Source organism: Solanum verrucosum, unplaced genomic scaffold (genome assembly GCF_900185275.1).
Source record: "Solanum verrucosum unplaced genomic scaffold, falcon-dt-bn FXZP01000199.1, whole genome shotgun sequence".
Classification (NCBI taxonomy): Eukaryota; Viridiplantae; Streptophyta; class Magnoliopsida; order Solanales; family Solanaceae; genus Solanum; species Solanum verrucosum.
The window spans coordinates 2718520-2744516 of NW_026020049.1; the positions used below are offsets into that span (position 1 = coordinate 2718520).

The 25997-nt window shown below is 30.6% G+C and overlaps 1 protein-coding gene, 1 non-coding gene and 1 pseudogene across 2 annotated transcripts; 1 reads left to right on the forward strand and 2 right to left on the reverse strand.

Annotated features, from left to right (window-relative positions):
- Positions 1-383: 383 nt before the first annotated feature.
- On the forward strand, positions 384-8777 carry LOC125823149 (RNA-binding protein 2-like; annotated as a pseudogene).
- An 8117-nt stretch (positions 8778-16894) lies between these two features.
- TRNAI-AAU (transfer RNA isoleucine (anticodon AAU)) lies at positions 16895-16968 on the reverse strand. The gene has a single exon. It is a non-coding gene; the product is annotated as a tRNA-Ile (tRNA).
- A 56-nt stretch (positions 16969-17024) lies between these two features.
- Positions 17025-19347, reverse strand: LOC125823150 (methylesterase 17-like). Its single transcript, XM_049502572.1, has 4 exons — positions 19072-19347; positions 18496-18636; positions 17741-17875; positions 17025-17297 (listed from the first exon to the last, which is right to left on the reverse strand). The coding sequence occupies exons 1-4, from the start codon at positions 19345-19347 to the stop codon at positions 17025-17027; spliced, it is 825 nt and encodes a 274-aa protein (XP_049358529.1).
- Between the last annotated feature and the right edge of the window lie 6650 nt (positions 19348-25997).

Sequence of the window (25997 nt, forward strand, 5' to 3'; positions counted from 1 at the left end):
CATATATAGTTTCTGAATACCTATTTTTTTAACAATTGATCTAATTCAATCTAACTTCAAATAAAAGTTAAAATATAGTGTTCTTACAAAAAATAAATAAATAAAAATATCTGGAATGTCTATTTGGCTTACGTGTCAAATAACTATCGGGTGTACTATCATACAAATGCTACACCTGATGCACACCAGACATAGAATAATAAAGCCTAAGTTTCTCCGCCAAATTTTGTTTTCACAAATCTAAATCCTTACACTGAGTACAAGTGTTAGGATTTTCCTCTTCAAGGTTTCTACTTAAATACTTTTCCTCTCTCTGTTATATACTTAATTCGTTTCCTTTTTCTGATTGTGAATTGTTTTTTAAAGTGTAGAGAGAAGAAAAAATGGGGGATGCTTATGGGAATCGTCAACCACAACTTCCTCAATCTGCTGGATTGCTCAAACAACTTCACCCTAAATATGGTATGAACACGTTCTGTGTTTTTTGATAGCTTATATTTGGTTAGGAGGCAAAATAATTTTTTTAAATAATTTTTCATGTTACTTTGAAATTGGATTGTAATTATCGCTTAAATTACTAGAAATTATGAAATCCAGAAACCATTTTTGATAATTCATTGATTGAGAACTACATCTAGACATTTGGAATAGTTCCAATTGTAGATTGATAAATGATGAGATTTTGAAGAAAGAGAAATACATTGAAAGTTAGAGGAAAATATTTTTGTCAAATGTGTTAGACTTTTACGAACTTTGGAGACAGTAGAGAAGATAAGTTCAGTTGAACCGACATAATAAACCCATTTTTCCTTGTGTAAGTTATTGGTTAATTTAGAATTTTTATTAAGGAGATTTGGGAACTGTAAATATAGTGCCTAAAAATTTATACTTGAAATCTCAAGGTAAATTTTGAACCCCCTTAACCATAGAACCTAACTCTACTCTATTGTTTAGAGGAGTCAAAATCTATATATGTGCGTAAAAATAAATTAATTACCATATATATATTGTGTAATTTTTTGTCGAGGGGATTCAGGTGAACACCCTCCCACCCCCTAGATCCACCCATGATGAAATTTTCTTAAATCTGGATGACAATAGGGTGGGTGAAGACTTGTGTTGCTATATATTCAACTCATCCTTGCCCCGTTTGCTTATTTTTCTTTTTTTTTTTTAATTTTTCCTACCATGCCCTGCCCTACCTTGCCCTATTTAGCTCTGCTCCACCCCGTTTAGCTTTTTTACTTTTAAGTTTGCAATTGTGCACTTTTTTTCCCTACAACTCAAATCATCTTAATTATTATCATCCAATGGTTTATTGGCAATACAGTATTTTGAGATGTTATTTGTTCGTCTTACTTGATTTGAATTTGATACATTCTTTATTTCTTTATCAACTGTTCAAATTCAAAGTAATTCATTAGTGTCCAAACAAGAATTTGATACTACTATTGCTTGGAAGTTGTTTGAAATTTCGCAAATCTACGAAAAAAATCCAAAAAGATACCTCAATGTGAGAAATCTAAAAGATACCTCAATAAAAATTTAAAATATAAAAAATTTATGTCTCTAACCTCCAAATCAAATTCTTGTAATAATAGTACACAGCAAATCAGTCTTGGCTTAGCATCCGTTTATTCCCTAAGATACCTCAATGTTGCATGATCAGGGTGCACAATGACTTTGGTGTCAAGCAAATAGGATCTAAGTTTCTCAAACGCAAAGGCTATAACAAACAATTCTTGTTCAATCAATATGTAGTTTCTTTGAGCAACATTTAGAGCTTTGCTTGCATAATATACGGGATGAAGAATGTTCTCATGTATTTTCCCTAACACTACGGAAAGCATCACCCCACTTGCATCACAATTGACTTCGAACAATTGTCCCCAATTCGATAAAATGATGATAGGTACATAAATCATCTCTTTTTCAATCTCTCAAACACCTTTAGACAGGCCTCATCGACAACAAACTTCATCTCCTTCTCAAGCGACTTGCATAATGGATAATGATCTTAGAGAAATCATTGATAAATCTATGATAAAAGCCAGTATGTCTCAGAAATATTATAACACCTTTTACGAAGATAGGGGTAATTTTCAATCACCTCAATTTTAGCTTGATCAGCTTCAATGCCTTTGTTGGAGATCCTATGGCCAAGAATTATTCCTTCTTTCACTATGAAGTGACAATTTTCCCAGCTTAGCACAAGATTGCATTCTTCACATCTTTTTTACTACATCACCTAAATAAGACAAGAAATCATCAAACGAGTCTCCTACAACAAAAAAATCATCCATGAAAATTTCAATTGTGTTTTCCATTGTCATGCAACATTGAAAAGTCGTCAATGCACTACACAACCCGAATGACATCCTCTTGAAAACAATCGTCCCATATGGGCAAGTGAAAGTAGTCTTCTATTGATCTTTAGAGACTATAAAAATCGGATTGTAGCCTGAATACCCATTCAAAAATCAGTACCATTCATTACCAGCAAGACGATCTAACATCTGATCCATGAACGACATTTGTAAGTGATCTTTCTATGTCCATGTATTAAACTTGCAATAGTCCATGCATACTCTCCAACTAGTGACCGGGCCCATAGCAATGAACTCATTCTTTGCGTTTGGAACCACAATGATTCTTTCTTATTAGGCACACATTGATCCATGAGTGACATTAGGAAGTGATATTTCTTTGTCCATGTATTCAACTTGCGATAGTCCATGCATACTCTCCAACCAGTGATCGGACTCATAAAAATGAACTATTTCTTTGTGTTTGGAACCATAATGATTCTTTCTTCTCAGGCACACTTTGAACATAGCTTACCCATTTAGTGTCAACAATCAAATAAATCACTACATTATCTAACCACTTGATAATTTCCTTCTTGAAAACTTCCTACATAGGTGGATTTAGTCTCCTCTGGTGCTCAATGTTCTATTTACAATCAGACATGAGTTGAATTTTATGAGAAAATATCAACAATAGTCCATTTAATCACCCTCTTAAAGCATCTCAACACAAATGTCAAAGCCTTTACATGCACTTCAATTAAATCTGCAGCAATGATTGGTAAAATATTGTTTTGGCCCAGAAACACATACCTCAAGTGAGATGAGGGATCTTTGAGTTCCAACTTTGTAGGTTCATCAATGGATGATTTTGCTGGCGGGATCTCTCTATTCTTAAGATCCAGATCTAGTTTTTTTGGTGTATAACTAAACTTGCCCAACCCATGAAGTGCATTTACCATCTGGTCATACTTCTCAATGTGTTCTCCAACGAAATTTAAAATCACCACCACTTGTAATTCAACTCCTAGTCTTTCTTCAATTGGCACTTCAAATTGCTTTTCAATAGTCAAGTTTACGACATATGCCATTTTGAGATCACTTTGATGCTTCATCGACTGACAGATATTAAAAATTACCTCTTTATTATTCAACTTGAACTTCATATGTTTTTCTCTATATCAACCAGAGCATGCTCGGTTGCAAGGAATGCTCTTCCTAAGATGATGGGCACTTCAAAATCAACCTCACAATCTAAAATCACAAAGTAAGCAGGGAATATAAAAGCTTCAACCTTAACCAGAACATCATGAAGGACTCCAATTAGTTTTTCTATGGTGCAGTCCGTAGAAGAAGCCGCATTGCAATCGATTTGGGTGATCCTAATCCCAACTTTTTGAACATTGATAAAGGCATTAAGTTTAAGATAACACCAAAATCACATAGAACTTTAGCAAAAATTAATGCGCCAATTGTACATATAATTGTGAAAGCTCAAGGACCCTCCTTCTTCAGCACGAACGATATGGTGGTTATGGCACTATAATGTTGCAACTTATCATCTCCTTCAAAACTAGCAGCCCACTTCTTCGTCACTAGATCCTTCATGAACTTTGCATAGCCTGCCATTTGTTCTAGAACTTTAATTGAATGGACGTTAATTGAGAGTTGCTTCAGCATCGAGATGAAATTGTGATATTGATCTTCCTCGATTTTCTTGACTAATTTTTTAGGTAAAGGGGGAGGAGGTATAGGCATGAGAATTATCTTTTGAGTCGCTTTCTTTTATTCCTCGAATTGATCCTTTGACTCCCTCACATGTTAAACTTCAATAACTTTGGGTTACTTTAGACTTTTCACCTATCTTGGCATATATGGATCTATGATTTGTTTTTCACCTCATGTAGTGACTGTTAAGCAATACCATCATTCTTTAGATTTTGGACTATATTGCTTGAAAGTATACCTTTCAGTCGTGGATTTAGTGATGTAGAAATCTAACCCAACTGCTGCTTGATCGGCTTGATGGATGTAGCATGTGATTCTACTTTGTGAGTCACTCTTGATAAATCATTGCGTAGATCCTTAAATCTGTTATCAGATGAGTCAAACCTTTTTATCATTGTGGCCATCATGTATTCAAGCCTTGCAAACCCTTATTCTCTATCTCTATTCCCTAGTGGAACATATGCACCACTCTTGACGATTCTATTATTATCTTTCATTGTCAAACCACCTTTTCTATCTTAGCCCCAATTTCGATCCTTGCACCAATTCTGATTGTAGTTTTTATCTCAATTGTAGTTCTCATCCCGATTGTAGTGAATGTATTGGCCTTATCGATTGAAATTGTTCCCTTGATTGTAGTTTTGACCTTGATTCCCTTAACCTTGGCGCCAAGAATCTTGATTGGAAGTTTGGGCCTGGTCCGAAAACCCCCTATATGATCATTCACATAGTAAATATCTTCTTCATATCTATAATCATCATGTGGTGATGTTTTTTTTGGTAGTTGACTGCAATGACCTTTTCTATATCGTGCCCTAAATATTTCAACACCAAGCCAACCTCCGTTCTTAATTGTGCCACATCTTGATGTAGTTGCTTGGTTTGAGTGTTGGTTAGCCTTTACCGCAAAATACTCCTTAAAGTTTCAGTACCTCTAGTAGGCCATGCTTTATTTATTTTGGCAACCTCTTCAAATTTCTCTGTAGCTTACTCAAATGAGTTTCTCATGAATGATTTTCTTGTGATAGTGTCTGCCACTGCTTTTTCATTGTCATCCAATGTCTCTAAAATTGACTTATCGTCTATTATGTGGTTGGATCCACTTCTAAGGTAGCCTGTAAATCGTTCCCATGCAGTACTTATCGACTCTCCAAGTGCCTACTCGAAGTTGTTGATTTTATCCTTCAGCCTCAACTTCTTTGATAACTAGAAGTATTTATCAATAAATTCCTGGTGCATCTCAGTCCAAGTTGTTATTGAGTTATATGAAAGCTTAGATAACCACACATTTACATCTCCAGTTAGTGATAGTGGGAACACACACAACCTGATGTCATCCATATCCAAGTCTGGCCTACCCACACTACTCTGACAAACTCTAAAAACATTACTAAGATGGACATATGAGTCTTTAGATGGAAGACCAACAAACAATCCTCTAGTTGTAAGCATTTGCATTAAGATGCTAGTGACAACGAACTTAATTAGATCCGACTAGCAGTGGAGGTAACATAATGACACCTGATGTCCCAATAGCATTATGATCAACCATGTAGTTGTTCCGTACACCACCTTATGGTCTCCATCTGCATGGAGGTTGATTTCTCGTTATCGATTGGTTGTTTTGGTTATTTCCTGGTACCTCTTCTCCTAATGAAGATTTTGATGTTCAATCTCATTTTCCATTTTGGCTCGTTCTGTGTTCTCTACTAGACTTTGATGCTCACCGATGTCATCCATAAGTCGAAGAGCTCTTTGAATTTCAAGATTGAACAGAATCAGAGGAATGTCTTGACATTCGCGTATTTGACATATACTATAACTTAACCTGTATGAACATAAACATAATAAAAATGTAAATCAAGAAAAAAATTGACTAATAGTCCAATTACACAATTAGTCTAATCTAAAAGTCTTATTCTCCGATAACGATGTCAAAATTTGATACCACAAATTACACCGCCAAATGAAGTACAAAGCGGTCGTTGTTCAAATAAAGAACCGTATGAAGGTTAGGATCGATCCCACGAGGAATGAAGTCTAGACTTAGCTTAATGATTTGTTAATTATACTTTTAATCGGGTTATTTCCTTAAAATGGGGTTTTGAGTAACAAAATATTAATTGAATGATTGTAAGTAACAAGTAGCAAAGTAAGTAGGATCTAATGTTTTCAAGAATCAATAGAAGACGAAACTAGGGTATTTGTGTTCCCCACAAGTCGTTAACTAGGTAAACCTTATAGCAGTAACTTTGTCTAGTGTTTAGCATGCAAGATCGGTAAGTTAGATATTACCTATATGGTTGGTCCCCTAAATAAGTGAATTTCACCACGCAACTTGATCTGTCTACGGGTGTATGTTTTACTAACCCTTACCCTTGATCCTAAATTAGTTATCCCTTGGTACGTTCAAGCTATTAGATGAGGGTTGGTAGCCTCAAATCTCTGGTGTATAATCTCTTTTTCCATTCATTACCCCCTTGTTCTGGTGAGTTCTAACGCATACCTCCATTAAAAAGCAATCAAAGTGAAGAGAAAAACAATACATGCATGAACACTATTCAAAAATTACTATTTATTAGGTCTACTTTGTTAATTCATCATGGTTCCCACAATTCTAGTTGTGGAATTAGCTGCTCATGCTTGGCTGATCACAATTCATATTAATTTGATAAGATAAATCATGAACCTACAATTAGAATAGTTGAATTCTAAAATCTTGAATTGAAGTTGCAATGTAACAATAAACCAAAGGATTCAAGAATTAAATGTAAAAGTGGTTCACAAGTTAATTCTCAACCACAAAAATCTGAACCCTAAAAAATAAATATAGAAAAAGTATTTATAAACATCTAATCCACAATAAAATAAACTAGGGAAACTAAGAAAAAAATAATATTCGCCAGCAATTCCTATGACCCACGATCTACGAACTGTAGGTCTTTCTATGGGTTGTGGAGTCCATCCATGGAAGCAGTTTTCAAATCACATATTCAGGATCCTTTCTACGGACACAACCTACGGTTTGTAGTCTGTTCTGCTCACTCGTAGTCCAAGTACTGAAACTCAATTCTCTGATGTCTTTTACGGGCCTGGACCTACGGTTTGAAGAAAGTCCTACATCTCGTGGTCCTCTCTCGTAGCTCCACACTAGTCTTTAAAATATGTTGATCCTTTCTACGAGTTCCTATTATGGTTCGTAGAAGTTTCTACGGCTCTCGTAGGTTGACTCGTGGAATTCCAAAAATAGCTACTAACACTGTATCTTCTATCTCTGCTGCCAAAACCTATGTTCCTGCAAAATAAAGATAAAATATCATCAAATCTACTAACAAATTCTCAAAAGAGATGCATAACTTCAAGTTTAAAGCATTATAAGTACCGTAAATTCATTGTACATCACCTGACGACGGTACAGTTGGAGATAGACGGATTGAAAACATCAAAGAGTCTAGTGGTTGTCTTATCATGTCTTCTGGTAATAAATCTCCTTTTATGTAGTTTCTCTGTGCATGTATTGGAACACAAAAACATCAGGAGACTAGAGGTTTGTTGAGCGTTATCTTGAAAATGGTAAGATTTGGGTCTTAAAAAGTTAGGTTAATCAATTACTTCATGGTTTTATTAGAGTAGGTTTCTTATGGATACACAAAACTCGATTTGAGGCTGGAGTAAGTTTTAGAATTAGCAAATACATGTCTTGATAAGCATACGTGGTTTGACCATATTTCTTTGCAGTACCAGAAATTCCACAATCTGGGATGGCATCAGCTCATGAAGTGCATCATCATTTCTTAGGAACGAACAATGATCGTGAAGTAGTGGACACACAATCAATTGGATTAGCAGATGATCGTGGTGTATCTCGAGTAGAGGACACACAGTCAATCGAATTAGCATATGATCGTTATCTCCAGAGTTTGGTAAACGCTGAAGCTGACAATGCTCGTGATAACTACAAGGGAATTGGATTAGGTAGAGGCACAAGTGATTGTGGTGTACCTGCCCATCCTGTTCGTGATCTCCTTCATTCAGCTCTTGGGCCAGAGCTGGCACCGAATGGAAGAAATAGGGTATTTATGAAGAGGCCTCGTGAAACACTACCTCTCCCTCATGGTGCTTCTAGCACCCTCTACATAGAGGGACTTCCTTTAGACATCTCCAGAAGAGAAGTAGCTCGTATCCTTTGAGATGTCATTATTATAATTTCTGAATATATTTGTTGCTTGTTCCCTAACTGCACTTAAAAGATATTTTTCGTCCTTTTGCGGGCTACAAAGAAGTTAGGCTTGTTAGAAGGGACTCAAAACATGTAAGTTGATATTTATTCCTTTTTCTATTACTAGTATACTCATATTTATGTACCAGGTGGTGTTTTGATAATAACTTCACTTTGCAGCATGCTGGAGATCCTCTTATCCTTGGGTTTGTGGATTTGCAAATCCAGCGTGTGCAGCTACTGCGTTGAGTGCATTGCAAGGTGATCCATTGTCCAACTTCGATCTGTTAGTGACTTATAAAGAAATTGATATCGATCGCCAGCTAATTGTTCAATCATTTAATTAGCTAGAGGATACTCTCTAGCTGCTGCTATCATCTATATTAATATGAGGTCTCTGTTGTTGAATTTTGGCAGGTTACAAAATGGATGAACATGACATCAATTCTGCCTACTTGAGGTTGCAATTCTCGAAGTTTCCAGGTCCGAGGTTTGGTGGCTCGGGAAGTCGTGGCAAGCGATAAATAACATCCACCCGCTTCTTATTTACATATTGCTCTATCTGATCAATTTACTTATGTATTAAGTACTGTTACTGGAAAATGCTAGTATTATACAATTGACTCTTTCTTACTCTAGCTATGGTTACAGTAATATGCATGCTATTGGTTTTTGAAGCGGAGTTTTCCGCTTCAACAGGGCACAGGCCTTTAATTAAAGTCAGTTGGGGCTAAAATGGGTAAGAGTCTAACAAGCCTGTTTCGACGGCTTATTTCAAGTGTTTTTACGTCAAAATAGTTAACCTCCAAACACTAACAATCACGAAAAAGATTTTAAAGCTCTTCTCTCTCAGATTTTTGAACACAACTCTTATAGCTTCCTCAACTTCTTCTCTTCATTTAAATAACCTTAATTTATATTTCTAACAAATATAACTGTTGTATAATATGAGTATATTTAATGTATATACACTAATATACATTAAATATACGCCAGCAATACCTACAAGCATTTACGGTTAGGGGAGTGAAATACTTTCTAAGCCACTTGGCTAAAAATGCTAAGATCATATAAGTCGATTAATATCGTTTCTAATTTGTTTTACGCTTTTCATATAGTAATACAATGGATTTATTTAACTCTTCTAGATAAGAGTAAAACCGTATCATACAAAGAAAAGAAAGAAGAGGAAAATTTTAATTTGCTATACTCTTTTTATTGATTTTCTAATTATTTCATCATTTCATCTAGGAGTGTTCGTGGTTCGATTTGGATCGGTTAGTTAAAATTAAAACCAAATCAATCTAATCGGTTTTTTAAATTTCTAAAACCAAACCAAACCAAACGAAAAAAATAACCGTAGGTTTGGTTATTGACGGCTTGGTTCGGTTTGGTTCGGTTTTTCTGGTTTTTTCAGTTTGAAAGTAATAAGTTTTTGAGGACATACGCTTCTTGATAGACTCAAACATCTAGTACATGAACAATCCACTGAAAAATTATTGTTGGTTCAATTAAGCAATTAAACAATACTAAAGTTATCATTACACGAACAAAGTGATTCAATTAAGAGAAAATGTTATCTTATGAAAGGTATGGTAAGTAAAGACTTAAATAATGAATTTTGATGGACTTGGACTTATGATTGTAATAGATGGACTAAATTTACATGTTGGGCTTGAGAAAAATGATAAAGTTACCGACTTAAGTTACTTAAAATTGAACAAAATATTTATATTTTATTTATGAATAATATATAAATAATTATAAAATTTATATATTTAATTTATCGATTCTGTTTGGTTATTTTTGCAGTTATTTTTTAGTAAAATCAAAACCAAACCAAATAGTATCGGTTTTTCAAAATGTAAAATCAAACCTAACCAAATCAAACCAAATTGGTTTTTTTAATCGGTTTGATTCAGATTGCGATTCGATTTGATTTTTTAACCATAACCATGAACAACCATCCTTTGGGGAATATTTTAATTAGTTGTTGAATCTCATATCAATATATCCAGCACGTACGATCCCCCTAACTTGTATACTATTATCTTTCCCTTGTATATACATAAATCATTGAGACACATTTTTGTTTTTCGAGAGTCAATTTAACTAATTTTTAAGCTAACTTTGATTAACGAAAATAAAACTCATGTTTTTATGAAAGAAATTAGCTTAGAGTCCAACCTAACAACTGCTTGACTTCTCCGTAATGCACTGACATCTAATATTATTAGATCTAATTTATAAAGTGGTCCAACATTTCTCCAAATTCTGTAGATAGTGAAAAGTTTAGTGTACTGAATTTTTATTTTTATTTTCCTTTTCACGTACCTGTGCATCAAATTTCTTATTTTATTCTTCAAAGGAATCAAGTATGAACATTTTCTCGGCAAAAAATTTATTGACACCCACTATTTACATCAAACTATACTAATTACCACGCTAAATCACAAATTAAGGTAAATCTATATATTAATTAAGTATGATTTAATGACAAGTTAGGCGGGTTGTAGGCTTATCTCTTCTTTTTTTTTCATCGTTAATGGGAGCCGGTTTCTTTGTGTTCAAATAAAAAATATTGTAATCAAGAATGAAATAATTTTCAAAGAATATAGGAAGAATTATCTTTTATTTCTTCCATTTAGCTCCATTGTTTTTGTCATGAATTACCTTCAAATGTTATTAATAATATATGCATTGTTATACCTAGGGTTGTTCATGGTTATGATTAAAAAATCAAATCGAACCGCAATCCAAACCAAACCGATCAAAAAAACTGATTTTTGGTTTAGTTTGATTTGGTTTTAAATTTTGAATACACCGATACTATTTGGTTTGGTTTTGGCTTTACTTAAAAACAACCGCAAAAATAATCAAACCGAACCGATAAATTAGATATCTAAATTTTATAATTATTTATATATAATTCATAAATAAAATATAAATATTTTGTTAAATTTTAATTGACTTAAGTCTTTAACTTTACTATTTTCTCAAGCTCAACACTTTAGCCCAACTATAACAGTTCTAAGTTTCAAGTCCATCAAAACTCATTTTAGTCTTTACTTACCCCACTTCACATAAAATAGTCACATTTTCTCTTAATTAAATCACTTTGTTCGTAATGATAACTCTAGTATTACTTAATTGCTTAATTGAACCGACAATAGTTTTTCTGTGAATTATTCATGTACAAAGTGTTTGTGTCTATCGAGATACATACGTCCTCAAAAAAATAATTACTTTGAGACCGAATAAATCCGAAAAACTGAACCAAACCGACAATAACCAAATCGATGGTTATTTTTTCGTTTGGTTTGGTTTTAGAAATTTAAAAAACCAACTAGATTAGTTTGGTTTGGTTCGGTTTTGGTTTTAATCAATAACCGATCCAAACCGAACCACGAACACCCTAGTTATATATCGTGCAAATAAAATAAAATTAACTTTTTTATTATATATAATGCAGATCATGGGTTCAAAAATTGGTCTAACTAAGAGTGTGTTTGGTATGAAGGAAAATGTTTTTCATGGAATATGTTTTCTTGGAAAACAAGTAGATTTTTGACTTATTTTCTCATTTTTGGTTGGTGAGTAGAAAATATTTTCCGGAAAAGATTTTTAGTGTTTGATTTATGAATGAAAAATGTTTTTGAGAAATATCTTTTATTTTTACTAGAGTAGAAAATAATTTTTGAAATTGAAAATATTTTTTAAAAACAAAATTAAATTTTTTTTGGGGTGGGGGCTGGTAGGGGGTATGGGGGGGTGATCGAAGGTAGGGGTGAAAAAATAAAAATTTGAAGTTAAAAATATTTTTTAAAAACAAATTTAAATTTTTTTTTGGGGAGTGGGGGGGTCGAGGGTAGGGGTGAAAAAATGAAATTTTGAAATTGAAAATATTTTTTAAAAACAAACTTAATTTTTTTTTTTTTTTTGGGGGGGGGGGGGGGGGGTTGAGGGTAGGGGTGAAAAAATGAATTTTTGAAGTTGAAAATATTTTTTAAAAACAAACTTAAATTTTTTCTTTTTGGGGATGGGGTGGGTGGGGGAGGGGGGGGGGGTCGGCAGAGAGTTTTTGAAAATGTTTTCCTTAAGTTTTGAAGGGAAATCATCCTTAAATTTGAGAAAAATGAGTTGATTTGAAAAACATTTAACCCAACCAAACAAGAGAAAATTGAAAAACATTTCATACCAAACACACCCTAAGCTTCATAAATTAAAATCTTGGGTTAGTCGATATTCTAGTATTTTCGGATGTAACATTTTTTCGGATCTAGCACACACATATATATAGAGTAGACGAGCAAACGAGGATAAATTAGGCTTTTAAACACTACACCAAATAATTGTGTCAAAAACATAATTTTTCGCTATATTATATATTTAGCAGCAATAATTAATATATATATATATATATATATATATATAAAACCAACACTCATATAAATATCGCTAAAAACTTTAGCAACTTTGAACGTAATAACTTTGAATGTAATGACATTAATTTAATTGTCAAAATATATATATATATATATATATATATATATATATATATATTACCATTACATGTTTTTTTTTGTCATAGTTAAACATGATAAACAAAAATATAACATCTTATTATATATAACGCTCAACATAAGCAGATTCAGGAGGAGGATTTACTCCCAAATTTAAAATCTATACGTATAATAATATCATTTAGAGTGTGATTAATTAATACTATATTAATTAACATAACTTAATGTCTTCGATCTGTTATTTTTGTAAATCCCAAATTATATCAGCTCTCACATAGTAAATACCTAAGTCCATTTGAATGAAATTCTCTATATTCCCTCTATTTTATCCCTTCAATACATAACATACTTCTTTTCTATGGATTGTTTTATTCGGAGAGCTTTGTAAGATTCACATAAATAAAATAATTATTTTTATTATATCATTTTTTAATATATTAATATAATAAATTTGATATACTGAAAAATAATTATAGTCAATAATAATGATAAATTAATAACAAATTATTTTTTGATTTTTCAATCAAACAAATAAAAAAAAAAAATTAGTATAATGACCAGGTGAACAAACCAAGTATTAATTTTATTTTATTACAATTACCCTTTCCCCTCTATTTAAATTCCGTTAAAAGAATTTTGGAAGACTTCCCTTAAGACTCAATTAAAGCATTAATATTACAACTTAATAATGTAGTATAACAATTAAGGGAAAAAAATGCCATAAAAAACTTTTCCTACTTTTGTTTAAAAGACATTTTTCTGAATATTTTTAGTTAAATACAATGATTTTTAAAAGAAAATTGAGATCTTAAATGAAAAAAATTAATGTATAATTAATTATTTTTCCTACTATTTTATTATTATTAAAAATGTATTATGAGAAAGTGTAACTCAAAATAAATTATTGATATAAAATCAATGTTATTGGACTAGTGCACAACACAAGCTATCCGTAACTAGTAAAATAAAAAAAATGTCTTTATTTATTGTCATTTGGATCTCATGTTTTCTCTTGTTACAATTATTTTGAATTAATGACAAACGTTGAGAATTTGTCCTAGATCATTTTTTTTTCTAAATCAAATACGGTCAAATAAAAATGTAATACCAAAAATTTGTGTCAGAGTAATTTTTTAGGGAAAATTTCAAAATAACAACATTTTAGCATTTAATAGGATCACTTAGCTACACTTTCAATATTTATTAAAAATAGCTATATTTTAGTTTGATATCGGGCTGAATTATGTATTTTTTTTCTTTGGTTTAACGTAACAAAATACAACTAAGAAATAATAAATTAGAGAAAATCAGGGGAGAAAATCTTTCAAATTAGGTAAATAGTGTTGAAAATCCTCATTTACGTTACAGAGATTAGGAGAGCCAAATAGGCTCTTCTCTACCTTCTTCGTCAAACTCCATTAGCGACTTTCAATTCTCCATTGACAATCTCCCTTCATCGTAGAAGTCAAGTGGATTGATCAAAGTTTTTGCTGGAAAAAAGGAGATTGCTATCAGTGAAGAAGATTTTCAATACAAAATTTGATCAATAGGAGATAACCGACCGGAAAAACTCGTTGAAATACATAATTGGCAGGCAAATCCAATTTGATCTTCGAGCTAGTTTTGATCAGGTATTCAATCAAAAGTTTGTACGTCTGTATTGAATACAAACAGTCTACTACATTCTGAAATGATAACAATTTCAAAAAATATACTAAATTCTAAAAAAACACAATATGTTGAGGAAGGATGCAATATTATGAAAGAAATGTAAGTAGACTGTGAAAGAAATAGAATACAAGTATATGCTTATAAAATACAAATCCATTTGGCATACCTATTGGAATGACTACAAATTAAAAAAGAAATACAATGTTCTTAGTAAAAATACAAATGTTGAGTAAAGAAAAATAATTGACAAACAAAAATTAAAATGAATACAATTTAGGTATGAATACGAATTTTGTTTATGCAAGACAAATACAAATTATGTTTATGCAAGATGAATACAAATTTTGTTTATGCAATATGAATACAAAATTAATATGAATACAATTTTGGATTTTTAATGTACATCTTTTGAAAGTTTTTTATGATTTGTAAAAAAATAAAAAATAATAATTGTGAAACTTTATGAGAGAGAAGCTGGGAGTTTGATTTTAACAAGGAAACATGGAGAGAATGGAAAGTGGGAGAATGTGGGTCTAATTTTTGTTGTAATTAAAGCCCAAAATGTGGGTATCAGTTAGACCTAGAAAAATTAGGAACTAGATTAGGATATATTTTATTTGCTATATAAATAAATATTGTTTTTTAATGAATATTTTAAAGTGTAGCTATTTTTAATAAATAAGTTAGAAATTTTGACTAATTCCATAATTTTTTCTATTTTTTATGTATTTATAATAGATATTGAATTTCTTTATTTTCTCATACGCTTACTTATTTATATTTTAAATCTTCTTAACGAAAATCCTAGCTTTATCGAGTCCTTCACATATACCGTTTATATATCATTAAATTAGTCATTATTTTTTTTTAGATAGATAGTATTTTCTTCCAAAAACACTAGCACATACTAACTTCTATTGGGTTTTTTTTTTAAAATGTAACTCTTCTCAAACTTTTTTACTCAAATACTATGATGAATTAATTAAAAGAATATGTAATATTGACTCCAAAATATTTTAGCCCTTTTGGATTAGTAACATAGAAAAAAAAGACTTACATTTTCAATAGATAAATAATTGGGTTCATTCTTAGACATTGAAATTTAAAATTCAGAATTTTGAAGTCTAAATTGTAATATTCCAAAAATTTTAAGCTAAGATCTGAATCATTTTGTAGCGCCTCGTAACTCTATTCTTAAAATTTGAATAGTTCGTTGTAAGTGTACTTGAAACATGTTATTTTCTATTTTCTCATGTGTTATAAAATTCTTTACCAAATAAAATAAGTTATACTAATAACCTTAAAAAATAGTACAATGTCGAAATGGGCCAAGATTTTTAAACTTTATCAAATTTAGTCACTAATCTATTGCTATTTTTGTTTCCTCTATCTTTGCTATCTTTGTTTCCTCTCTCTTTTATTAATTGATTAATTAATTGAAGTTAGTTTCTTCGATGAAGATGATTATTGTAATAGTGGTAATGAAAGAAATTAACTAATTTATTCGTTTTGCTTGTTCGGAGTGAAATGATTAATAGTCCCAGTCAAGGGAAGAAGGTCGGTAACAAAAGGGAATCTTTCTTTTTCAGTTAAGTCTGCGCATGAATGATTCACTTGCCGCCGCTGACGTGACCATCTCCAAAAGATATGCCTCAATCTGTGGCAGATCAACTATAGGGGAAATGTGTTGGGAGACGACCTCCCGCCGCGGTAGTATGAGCTTTCCCTTTCCTTGATGTTACACAGGATGCGCAATGGGGGGTAGTACGAGGTGACTGATAGCATTACATTAGAAGAATAGAAAGAGATGTTAAAAACAACGACCATGGAGACTTGGGGATCTAGAGCAGGTCTTTCTTGTATATCCCTCGTGTCGAGAGCTACTTCCTCGAATATCAACGCAGGGAGCCGCGAGGAGAGGAGCTTTTCAGCCCTTTTGCTGGATTGTTGGTCCGCAGCCCCGCCCTATAGAATGAATAAGGAGAGGCTTATCGATGACCTCACCCCCCTTGTCACTTAAAGGGAAAGCCAGAGAAGGGGGCCTACTGGAAACCCTCGCCTTCGGCTCCATACTGAAAACGCCGGCCATGAAGGGACATCACGACTATCCTTTCTGGTAATACCGGGCTTTATATGATCCTGATCAGTGATCAATATATATATATATATATATAATTGAGTACACATAAATCATTGTTTTTTGAAAAATTATTTATTAAATCATTGTTTAATCTCCGTTATTGGAGTTACCATAAAGTACTAAGTAGACAGCCATTTTTTAAGCTTGAAGAGTCAAAATTTGAAAATCAATTTCTTGCACCACATTTTATATAATACTCCATTGTATAAACATCTCTCGTATATAAAAATAATTTTTTGAAGAGTTGGGATACAAATGTAATGCAAGAAATTCTATATTCACTAAATAATCGAAAAAAGATGGTTTTTGGCCCATGCAGGTCTCGAACCTGCGACCTTCGCGTTATTAGCACGACGCTCTAACCAACTGAGCTAATGGGCCAAGTTGTGAGTAAACTTCCATTAATTATTTATTAGTCTCTACTTATTGAAATTATCTTAGTCAAAAGAAGCAGCAACTTTGACAAGCAGACCGAAGAGCGCCAAAGGAGCAGAAAAGAAGGGGCTGTGATCACTTTCCAAAGTGTAAACATGTTGTGGCTTCCATCTTCTTATCATTGCATCTTGCTGTTCCACCTTCAATACTCGATCATGCGTCGTTCGTATGTATATTCTATGCACTCTCTCCGTTCCCTCTCCTTCTTTGAATCGAGCGCTTTGTAATGCTTGAATTGGCCCTGGACGCAACAACATTGATGCTAACGTTGAATCCTAAGTAAGAAAAAATGAAATATCATTACATTACATGTATGAAGAAAAAAAATCATCATGGATGACAAAAAGACTAATTAAATATCGGGATTAGTAATCTGAAGATTAAACATCAAAATGTCACATTAGCCCTTCTCTAAATTCTTCTCTCAAAAAAGTCAGTTAAGAAAGCCAAAGTTAATTAACTTTTGATATAAAAGTATATCTCACTTTAAACTCAAACAAATATCTTATATTATATCGTGTTTATCTCATTTTTAATCTAATGAAACAAACATTTAATAATCTTAACATTATAATTTATTTCGAAAAAAAATAAGTTGTTTCATCAATCAAACGATCATTTCATGTAGTGTTGGTTAATTATAGTGAAAATTGTTGAGAATATAATTAAATAATATAATAAAAGTGTGCTCTCTAACCGCTTAAATGAATTTAATTACCTCAAGTGGACTCATTTGGTAAATGATTTCCCGTTGGAAACTTTTCTTAACAACAACACTTGTTGGAGGCTTTTCGGGTCCTAATCCAAATCCCATGTCATATACATCTCCAAATTCTGATAAATCGGGGACTCCCTGTGAGTTACAATCAAATATTATAAATTTATTATTATTGTAGCTGAATAATTATTAAACCATTGTTAGCCTGAATAATTGTAACGTAGCTAGCTGTCCAATTTAGCATAGATTAGGATATATCGGTGTTGCTTAAATAAAGAAGTATTCCCCAATCTATGGATTTAATAATTGAGCTAACATAATTGCTTGATGGAAATGTTGTGGTTACATAAATGATAATTAAATTATGTTGAATAATGCAACATAATTTAATGTGACGTCAGAGTAGCAACTTATAGGACCAAACATTGTATTAATAAATTATAAAATAAATTATTTTACTCTTAAACACGTTTTAAAAAGTCACAATTAATAAAAGAATTGGTTGACTTAAAAAGGGGATAGATCCAAGGTTGGACAAAACTATTGGTTTTAGAAATTCTTAGCTTATATTTGTTATTTAAATTTTTTGCACATTCCTAAACTACTGTTTATATGTCTCTTAAAGTAAAATATTTATTAAATAGAGCGCAGTTGTAAGAAGTAATTCTTTTTAAAAAAAGAAAACTATGTCATGTAAATTATAGAGTATCAACATTTTCGATCGATTTAAGAAAAGAAGGTAGTTGTTTACTTACATCTTTAACATCTTGTTGAGACATGAAACCAGTTCTTAGCATGGTTGCTGCAATATACACTGCAACCTTTATTTTCTTTGGGAATTTGTGGATAGCATCTGTTACACTCATTCCTCCAGCGCTATGTCCTACCAATATTACCTATATTTATCCATCCGATAAACCAATTAATAGCGGATTGATGAGATATATTCATATCATAATATATGAACAGTTTTTATAATCATATATAAATGTTATGATATGCTTAAAATCAACTTTGAAAACTAATTTAATCCCATATTAATGCAAAGGAAGGTCTAAAACCACAAAAAATTATAATTTAAAAACCCTTTATTGATATTCAATTAAACTATGTCACATAATTGAATTGAATAGAACATAAGTATATCAAAAATATGCTTGTTGCTTTACAAGAACAAAATTACTATGAGAAGTAAAGCTAGAATATTTAGTTTATGAATTTTAGACCACAATTTATTTTTTTACTTTATGAGTTCTGAATAAATTAATTATTTATACATATTAAGTAAATATTTTAACACAAATATTTATAGGACAAGTATAAGATCGTACTTGTTCATTACGAGGCAAAGATGACAAAAAATCTAGTAGAGGTTTGTTATAGTCATGGAAGGATAGGATAGTGTTAGGGTCAGATGGGTCGATGCCAGCACCTTTAAGGTCAAGAGAGGTGACTTTATAGCCACAACTCTCTATAAGACACCTAATTTTGTACCAGCACCACCCTCCTCCCCCTATTCCATGTATTAGAACGAAGTGACCTCGTTCTGATCGTTTACACTTCTCCTCCACACCTTCCATCTTCATATCTACACACTCTTCTCCCATCTGCTTCCTCTAATTATAAGATGTTTTTGTAAATAGTATATCTTTTTTCTTCACTTTGTTTCTATTTTAGAGTCGATGAAAATTTCAATTTATAGTTGAGAATTGAGATGGTCTCTCATGTCATATTGTAATACAATATTCCACAACATATTGCTTCGTGTCCTAGTCAACCTATTTTTATTTATTTCTCTTCAAGTAGAATGTTAGATATATATTTTTTTAATCAGATTTTATATTATTCTATGTTTCATTTAGGAACTAGTGGGATATAAAATTTTAAAAGCCTTCATTTCTGCAAGAGGTCATAGTAAAGAATATTGGTTGACTTACAAAAAAAAAGGGATGGATTCAAAGGTTGGACAAACTTTATTGGATTTAGCACTAATTCTTATTGTTTGACATTTGAAGTCTAATTAAAATATATTCAAATGAAGTTATGAGCGCATATATAGAATATCACTACTTTATATTCGTCCTTTCATTTAATTATAAGGTTCTAAAAGTTAGATGATTTAATTTGGACTTCAAAAGTTAGAATAGTGTATAGATAGATCATATACACTATTATACAAGTTTGATACATGTATATTGTTAAAGTAAATAATGTATCAAAAGAGTTAACTTGTAAGTAACGGTCATATTTATTTATTTTATTTTATACTACTTGATAAAAATAGACTTACAAGTTAATTAGAATAATAAATATTGTTCATAGAACCCGATATAATATTTTTAAAATAGAATAATGCACCGGCCTGGACGTTGACATTGAATTGTTTATTATGGTAAATCTTGTTTAAGGAGATTATTACATCTGTAATCATAGGAGTACTAAATTTCATAATGAATCTTTATTCTTATATACTAAATTTCATAATTGACAGCTATAGGACGATAATTCTGTGGTTTTACTTTTCTTTAAGGGACTTTTTATGAGTACTAAGAAAGTAAGATTTGCATTTGTCTAATCCAAAATTCAAAACAGATTTGCATTGTTATTATAAAAAAGTGGAAATTGGTTTCGCCCGAAGCATCATCGGACCAATGATCACCCATGACTTCTGTGGCACACTAGAACTACAAAGGCCTTTGATGGTCTTCACTCCGTCAAACCTGTACGAGTAGTGAAGAAATATAGATTTAGTTGGTTGTTGACCAATGGAGTCAATCAAGGGGCTGATTTGCTTTCTAAAAGAAATGGTTTGAGGGACGATGATGACACAAGTCTTCTTTTTAATCTTTTAAGAGCTAGAAAATGTGTTTCTCTGCATAATAATTATCCTCTCTTTAATCAAATAACAGACAAAAATATCCTTTATGAAAAAAACTTTGTTCAAATTTACATTTCCCTCCCTTTCTCAATTTTCATTCACTTCATTTTTCCTTCTTAAAACTCTCAACAAGTTTTTTTTTGTAAGATAGTTCTTTTTCTATTGAGAAAAGACATAAATTTCTCTTTGAACTTGTTTCGAAAAGTCAGTTATACGCTTAAACTATCATAGTGATCTATTATACACCTATATTATTCTAAAGTGAATTTTCTTACCCCCTAATACTGATATGGCAAAAAAATAAAACAAAATAAAAAATAGGCGCATCAGTTTGAAAATAAAGTAAAAAAGAAGAAGCTAGAATCCTCTTTTCTACCCCCACCCTCACACCTCTTCTTCTTCACACCCCACCCTTTGTCTTCTTCTTCATTCTTTATTTTTATCACACTTTATTTTTTTATCACAATCTAAAAGCACAATTTTTTTTATTCGCAATCAAGTTAATTTCCATAGATTTGTTAGTGAATAATTGTATTTTATCTAGAAAAGTTTTGATTGATTGTTTCTATCTTTTTCATTTTTTTGACTTTGTTAAAGAAATTTTGGTTGTTAATCAATTTTTGAGTTTGGTGGTGATGGGTGGCAAAATTTAAAATAGGTAATTGAAGGTAATGAAGAAGAAAAAATCGATATTGATAATGGTGGTGGTGATATTTGGTGTTGGGTGACAAAGAAGAAGAAGAATTGAAGGCGATATAGTGGTGGTGAAGAACAAAATCAATAGTGAAGGTGGGGCCGGATATGATTTTCCGATGAAATGAGAATTGAAAATTGGTGGGATTTAGTGATGAAGAAAATATAATTATTAAAAAATTAAAATAATTAATTAGGGATTAATTAGAGTAAATATAGTTAATAAAAGAAAAGTTAATTAATAAAGAAAACAAAATAAAAAATTATAATTTATGACATGGCGCTGACGTAGTGCTGATGTGGCAGCGAGTGTAATACACCACATAATGTGAGAGTGGTGTTACACCTCTCAGGGTGGTAATAAATTCACTTTTGAATAGTAAAGGTATGTAATAGGTCACCATGATAGTTTAAGCGTGTAATTGACTTTTTGGGACAAGTTTAAGGAGAAATCTATGTTTTTTCCCTGAGTCAATTCCCTAAATGGTCACCCAAGTTTAGGGAATTGTCTTGAAATATCATTTATGTTTCATTTAGGTACAAAATATCACTCAACTATCACTATTTTCCTTCAAATATACTTGACACTTCAAAAGCCTCACTCTCTCCTAGTTGGCATGACATGTCATTAAAGTCTTTTTTTTAATAATAAACTAATTTGATTCATTAAACCCATTTAACTAAAATAATGATCATATTATTTAAAATATATATATATATATATATATATATATATATATATATATATATTAGTTTATTAAGAATAAATCTTCATACTTAAGAATCTTTTATTATAATTAAACTTTTTTATTTTTTTATGTTATGAAGAATAGGTTTTTAAAACGTATTATAATATCATCAATTTTAAATACTAATAAACATATGCATTCAAAAAAAAAAATCAATATACAAATCACTCATGAATGCTAACTTACATCAATTAATCATAAATAATATAATGAATCAATAATATTAAATGTCAATTAACTATTTTTAAAATTCATGCTTACAATATTTTTTTCTTGAAAAAAAATAGAAAGTGAATAATATTATTACTATTTTTTATCCAAAAAAAAAAAATACTAAATATCTCAAAAATCTCCTTCTATTCTAGTTGATATGTCATATTATTAAATCATCATTTTAAAAAATAATAGACCTATTTAATTTATCAAACTTATGTCTCTAAAAATCAAATTTATAAATTACATGAGAATTTATGTAGATTATAAAAAAAAATTAAAAAAACTAATTCCTTTATATTTTTTTACCAAACAAAATTCAATGAAAAAACTTTGTGTGCAATTATTACTTGGTAATTTTCAAAATCCCTAAGTAAATTATTTGAAAATTTTAAGCAATTTTTTTTTATAAAATTATTCAAATAAATTTGTAAGGTTGACAAAAAAGGTTGGTAAGAAAGAGAAAATTATTATTTAACTTTTTTTAATTTAATTTTTTATTCTTATTCTTTTATTGCTATATTATATTAAATTTTAACTTATCATACAATTAAACACCAATATATATTCTTATCTCAATCCCAAATTCATGAAATACAAGTAATAATTGAATTACCTATTTTAATTCAATAATATACATATTATATGAGATTAATATATTGATAAATAAAGATCAAAATTTTATTTTCTAATATAAATATTTTTCACTTTCTATTTTCTTTTCAAAAAATGATCTTGTAAGTATGGATTTCAAAGTACCCAATTAATTATTTTTAATAGTTAATTGACCTTTAATATTATTGATCTATTAAATAATATATGATTAATTGATGTAAGTTAACATTCATGAGTGATTTATATATCAATATTTTTTGAATATATGTGTTTATAAGTATTCAAAATCGATGGCATTATAGTAAGTTTTAAAAAACTATTCTTCATAGCATAAAAAAAATAATTATAAAAGATTCTTAAGCATGAAAATTTCTTCTTAATAAACTAATATATACTTTTTAGAAAATAATAAGATCATATTTTAGTTAAATGAGTTTGATAAATTAAATAAGTCTATTCTTAAAAAAAAAGCTTTATTGACATGGTATGCCAACTAGGAGAGAGTGAAACTTTTGAAGTGTTGAGTATATTTGAGAGAAAATAATGATAGGTGAGTGATATTTTGGTCATAAATGATATTTCAAGGCAATTCCCTAAACATGGGTGACCATTTAGGGAATCGACTCCTTTTCCTTTTTCTATTTGAAGTAAATAAAAGTGGCATAGGAGATCATTTCTATTGTTGGTCACAGACAGTAAAGTATGATAGAACTAAGGTTGGGGACTTGGGATGATTGAATATATATTACACATAAGAAAACAGTTCACATGCAATAAGTGTACTTAAAAAACAAAGCCTAGGTGGCCTCGTGAGCTTACTGCAAAAAGGGAAAACATCATATCATATATGATTAATGTAGTTAAACATGCATATTGGACTTTATAAATATATATATATAAATATATATAGTAGCTTTTACATTAAAACTTAGGAATTAGCAAAATACAAATTTTATAGTTAAATAACCAAATATGTTATTAATCTTATTTAACGATGGATCAGATCGATTATATAAAGAAAAGTATTAGCTACGAGCGATTTAGTCAAGAATTAACAATAAAGTTTGTAGCTCACTTCATTTTTATTTTAAAAATATTGCTACTACAATTCCTAATGGTTGTGTAAAGCGTTTATATCTAGAAGACTAGATGTTCCTTAAGTCAATTTTTGGTTTAAAGTTAGACATAAATCTGGTAAAATATACTAGCACAGGGTGGCATAAAGGGTGGAGCCAAACAACATTGATTGAGAAAGAAAGTAATTAGAAATGATTTAAGCTAAACATGGACCATGCAATTCATTTTTCTCAATTTTGGCAATTAAATATCAAGAGAAACAAGTTCTGCCAAAAGAAAATATTCTTTTTTCAAAGTCATGACACATCAGTTCGGGTTGGTGCAATAGCAACCGTAAAAGTTGTAACATTTTCAATTGCCATTTTTCATTGTCAAAAATTGGCAAACTTGATTCAATAAGAAATAAACAAAATTGCAAACTTATCACAATAACAACGACAAAGTTTTTATACTTTTTAAATCGTTGTATACAAGTATGAACTTTAATATTCCAATGAAATTGAAATTACTATTCACACTTTATTGGAGTGGAAAACCACACATGCTTTATTCTCCAACCACAAATACAGACTAAAAAATAAAACAGTTATTTCTTTAAGATTGTTATCTAATATGTATTAACAAATAATATAGCATTAACTTTGCAGAAAAACATAAATAACAAAGTCTAAAGCGTGTAATAAAAACAAAAATTAATGAATGTAAAGAGAACAGGACCTGTAACAGCAATATGAAACAGAAAGAAAAAAATCGGGCCACTAAATGCACAATGTATTCTTAAGGAAATTATTTCCCTCCAATATCCTAGGTTTAAAGGAATAGATTCTATCCTGGGAGGATAGAGCGATTTTACTCACTAGTATATCGGTATTGGTGTCAGTGAGCCACTCAACGAGAGCAAAATACATTATTAATTGTGCAGAAAAAAAAAGTTCAAAAATTTCGTAGTCGAAAGTTGGAGAAATCACGAATATTTATAGCCAATAGAAGTATTTGTTTTTTGAATATTTGCAACCTTTCAGAACAATCACTAAGACATATATGTTCTTGAAAGCTTGCAACCTTTCAGAATAGACATGAAAACGGTGGAAAATTTTAAATTAAACGGGAAAAAAGTGAACCTGGTCGCGTGGATCCGATTCTGGGTTGGATCATTTTGGGTTGGCCATTTAATGACAAAAAATAATATCTCAATCATTTTTCAAAGCCAAAGTCAAGCGATGACAGCAATGTGAGGGAGTCCCTCTTTCCAACCCATTTAACAACTAGTAGCTAGAAGTGTTTCCTTATTTAAACACTTGAACTTTTCTTTCCACCATCAATGATGGAAAAATGCTTTTTACTGAAGCATAAGAAAACTTTTCATATTTTCTTTTTTCATCTTCCCTTCATTTCTCATTTATTCTTACTATATATCTAACAAAAATAAGTTTAAATTAAGTATAGTGTTTAGGTAAATTAAATGAGGTACCACGAGTAGAATGTAATTGTTTGACAAACTTCACAAATGTGTTTTGATTACCAAATCAAAGTTTAGATAAGTTTGCTAGTATGAAGTCAAATTTCAAATAATTTTGTTTGAAATTTGAGAATACATTTAGATAAATTTCAAACAGAGATGTCATATTTTCCCCTTTTACTATTAAAAAAAAAAGGTTAAATATTGTTTCCAGTTATATTATTGGTCTATATATTTCCTAAATGTTATTCTATTGGATCACCTAGGGGTGTTCGTAGTTCGGTTTGGATCGGTTATTAGTTAAAATCAAAATCAAACCAACCTGGTCGGTTTTTTAAATATCTAAAACCAACCAAACTAAATGAAAAAAATAACTGTCGATTTGGTTATTGATGGTTTGGTTCAATTTTTTCTAGTTTTTTTCAATTTGAATATAATAGAATTTTGAGGACATATGTATCTTGATAGCCACAAACACCTAGTACATGAACAATCTACTGAAAAACTATTGTTGGTTCAATTTAGCAATTAAACAATACTGAAGTTATCATTACACGAACAAAGTGATTCAAT

Excerpts from the sequence above, each read along its gene's own strand:
- LOC125823150 (XM_049502572.1), bottom strand. The coding sequence starts at position 19,347 with ATGGGAGAAGAGTGTGTAGATATGAAGATGGAAGGTGTGGAGGAGAAG. Across the intron at positions 17,876-18,495 it reads CTCAACAAGATGTTAAAGAT|GGAGTCCCCGATTTATCAGA; the intron begins GTAAGTAAACAA and ends TGTAACTCACAG. Across the intron at positions 17,298-17,740 it reads ACCAAATGAGTCCACTTGAG|GATTCAACGTTAGCATCAAT; the intron begins GTAATTAAATTC and ends TTTCTTACTTAG.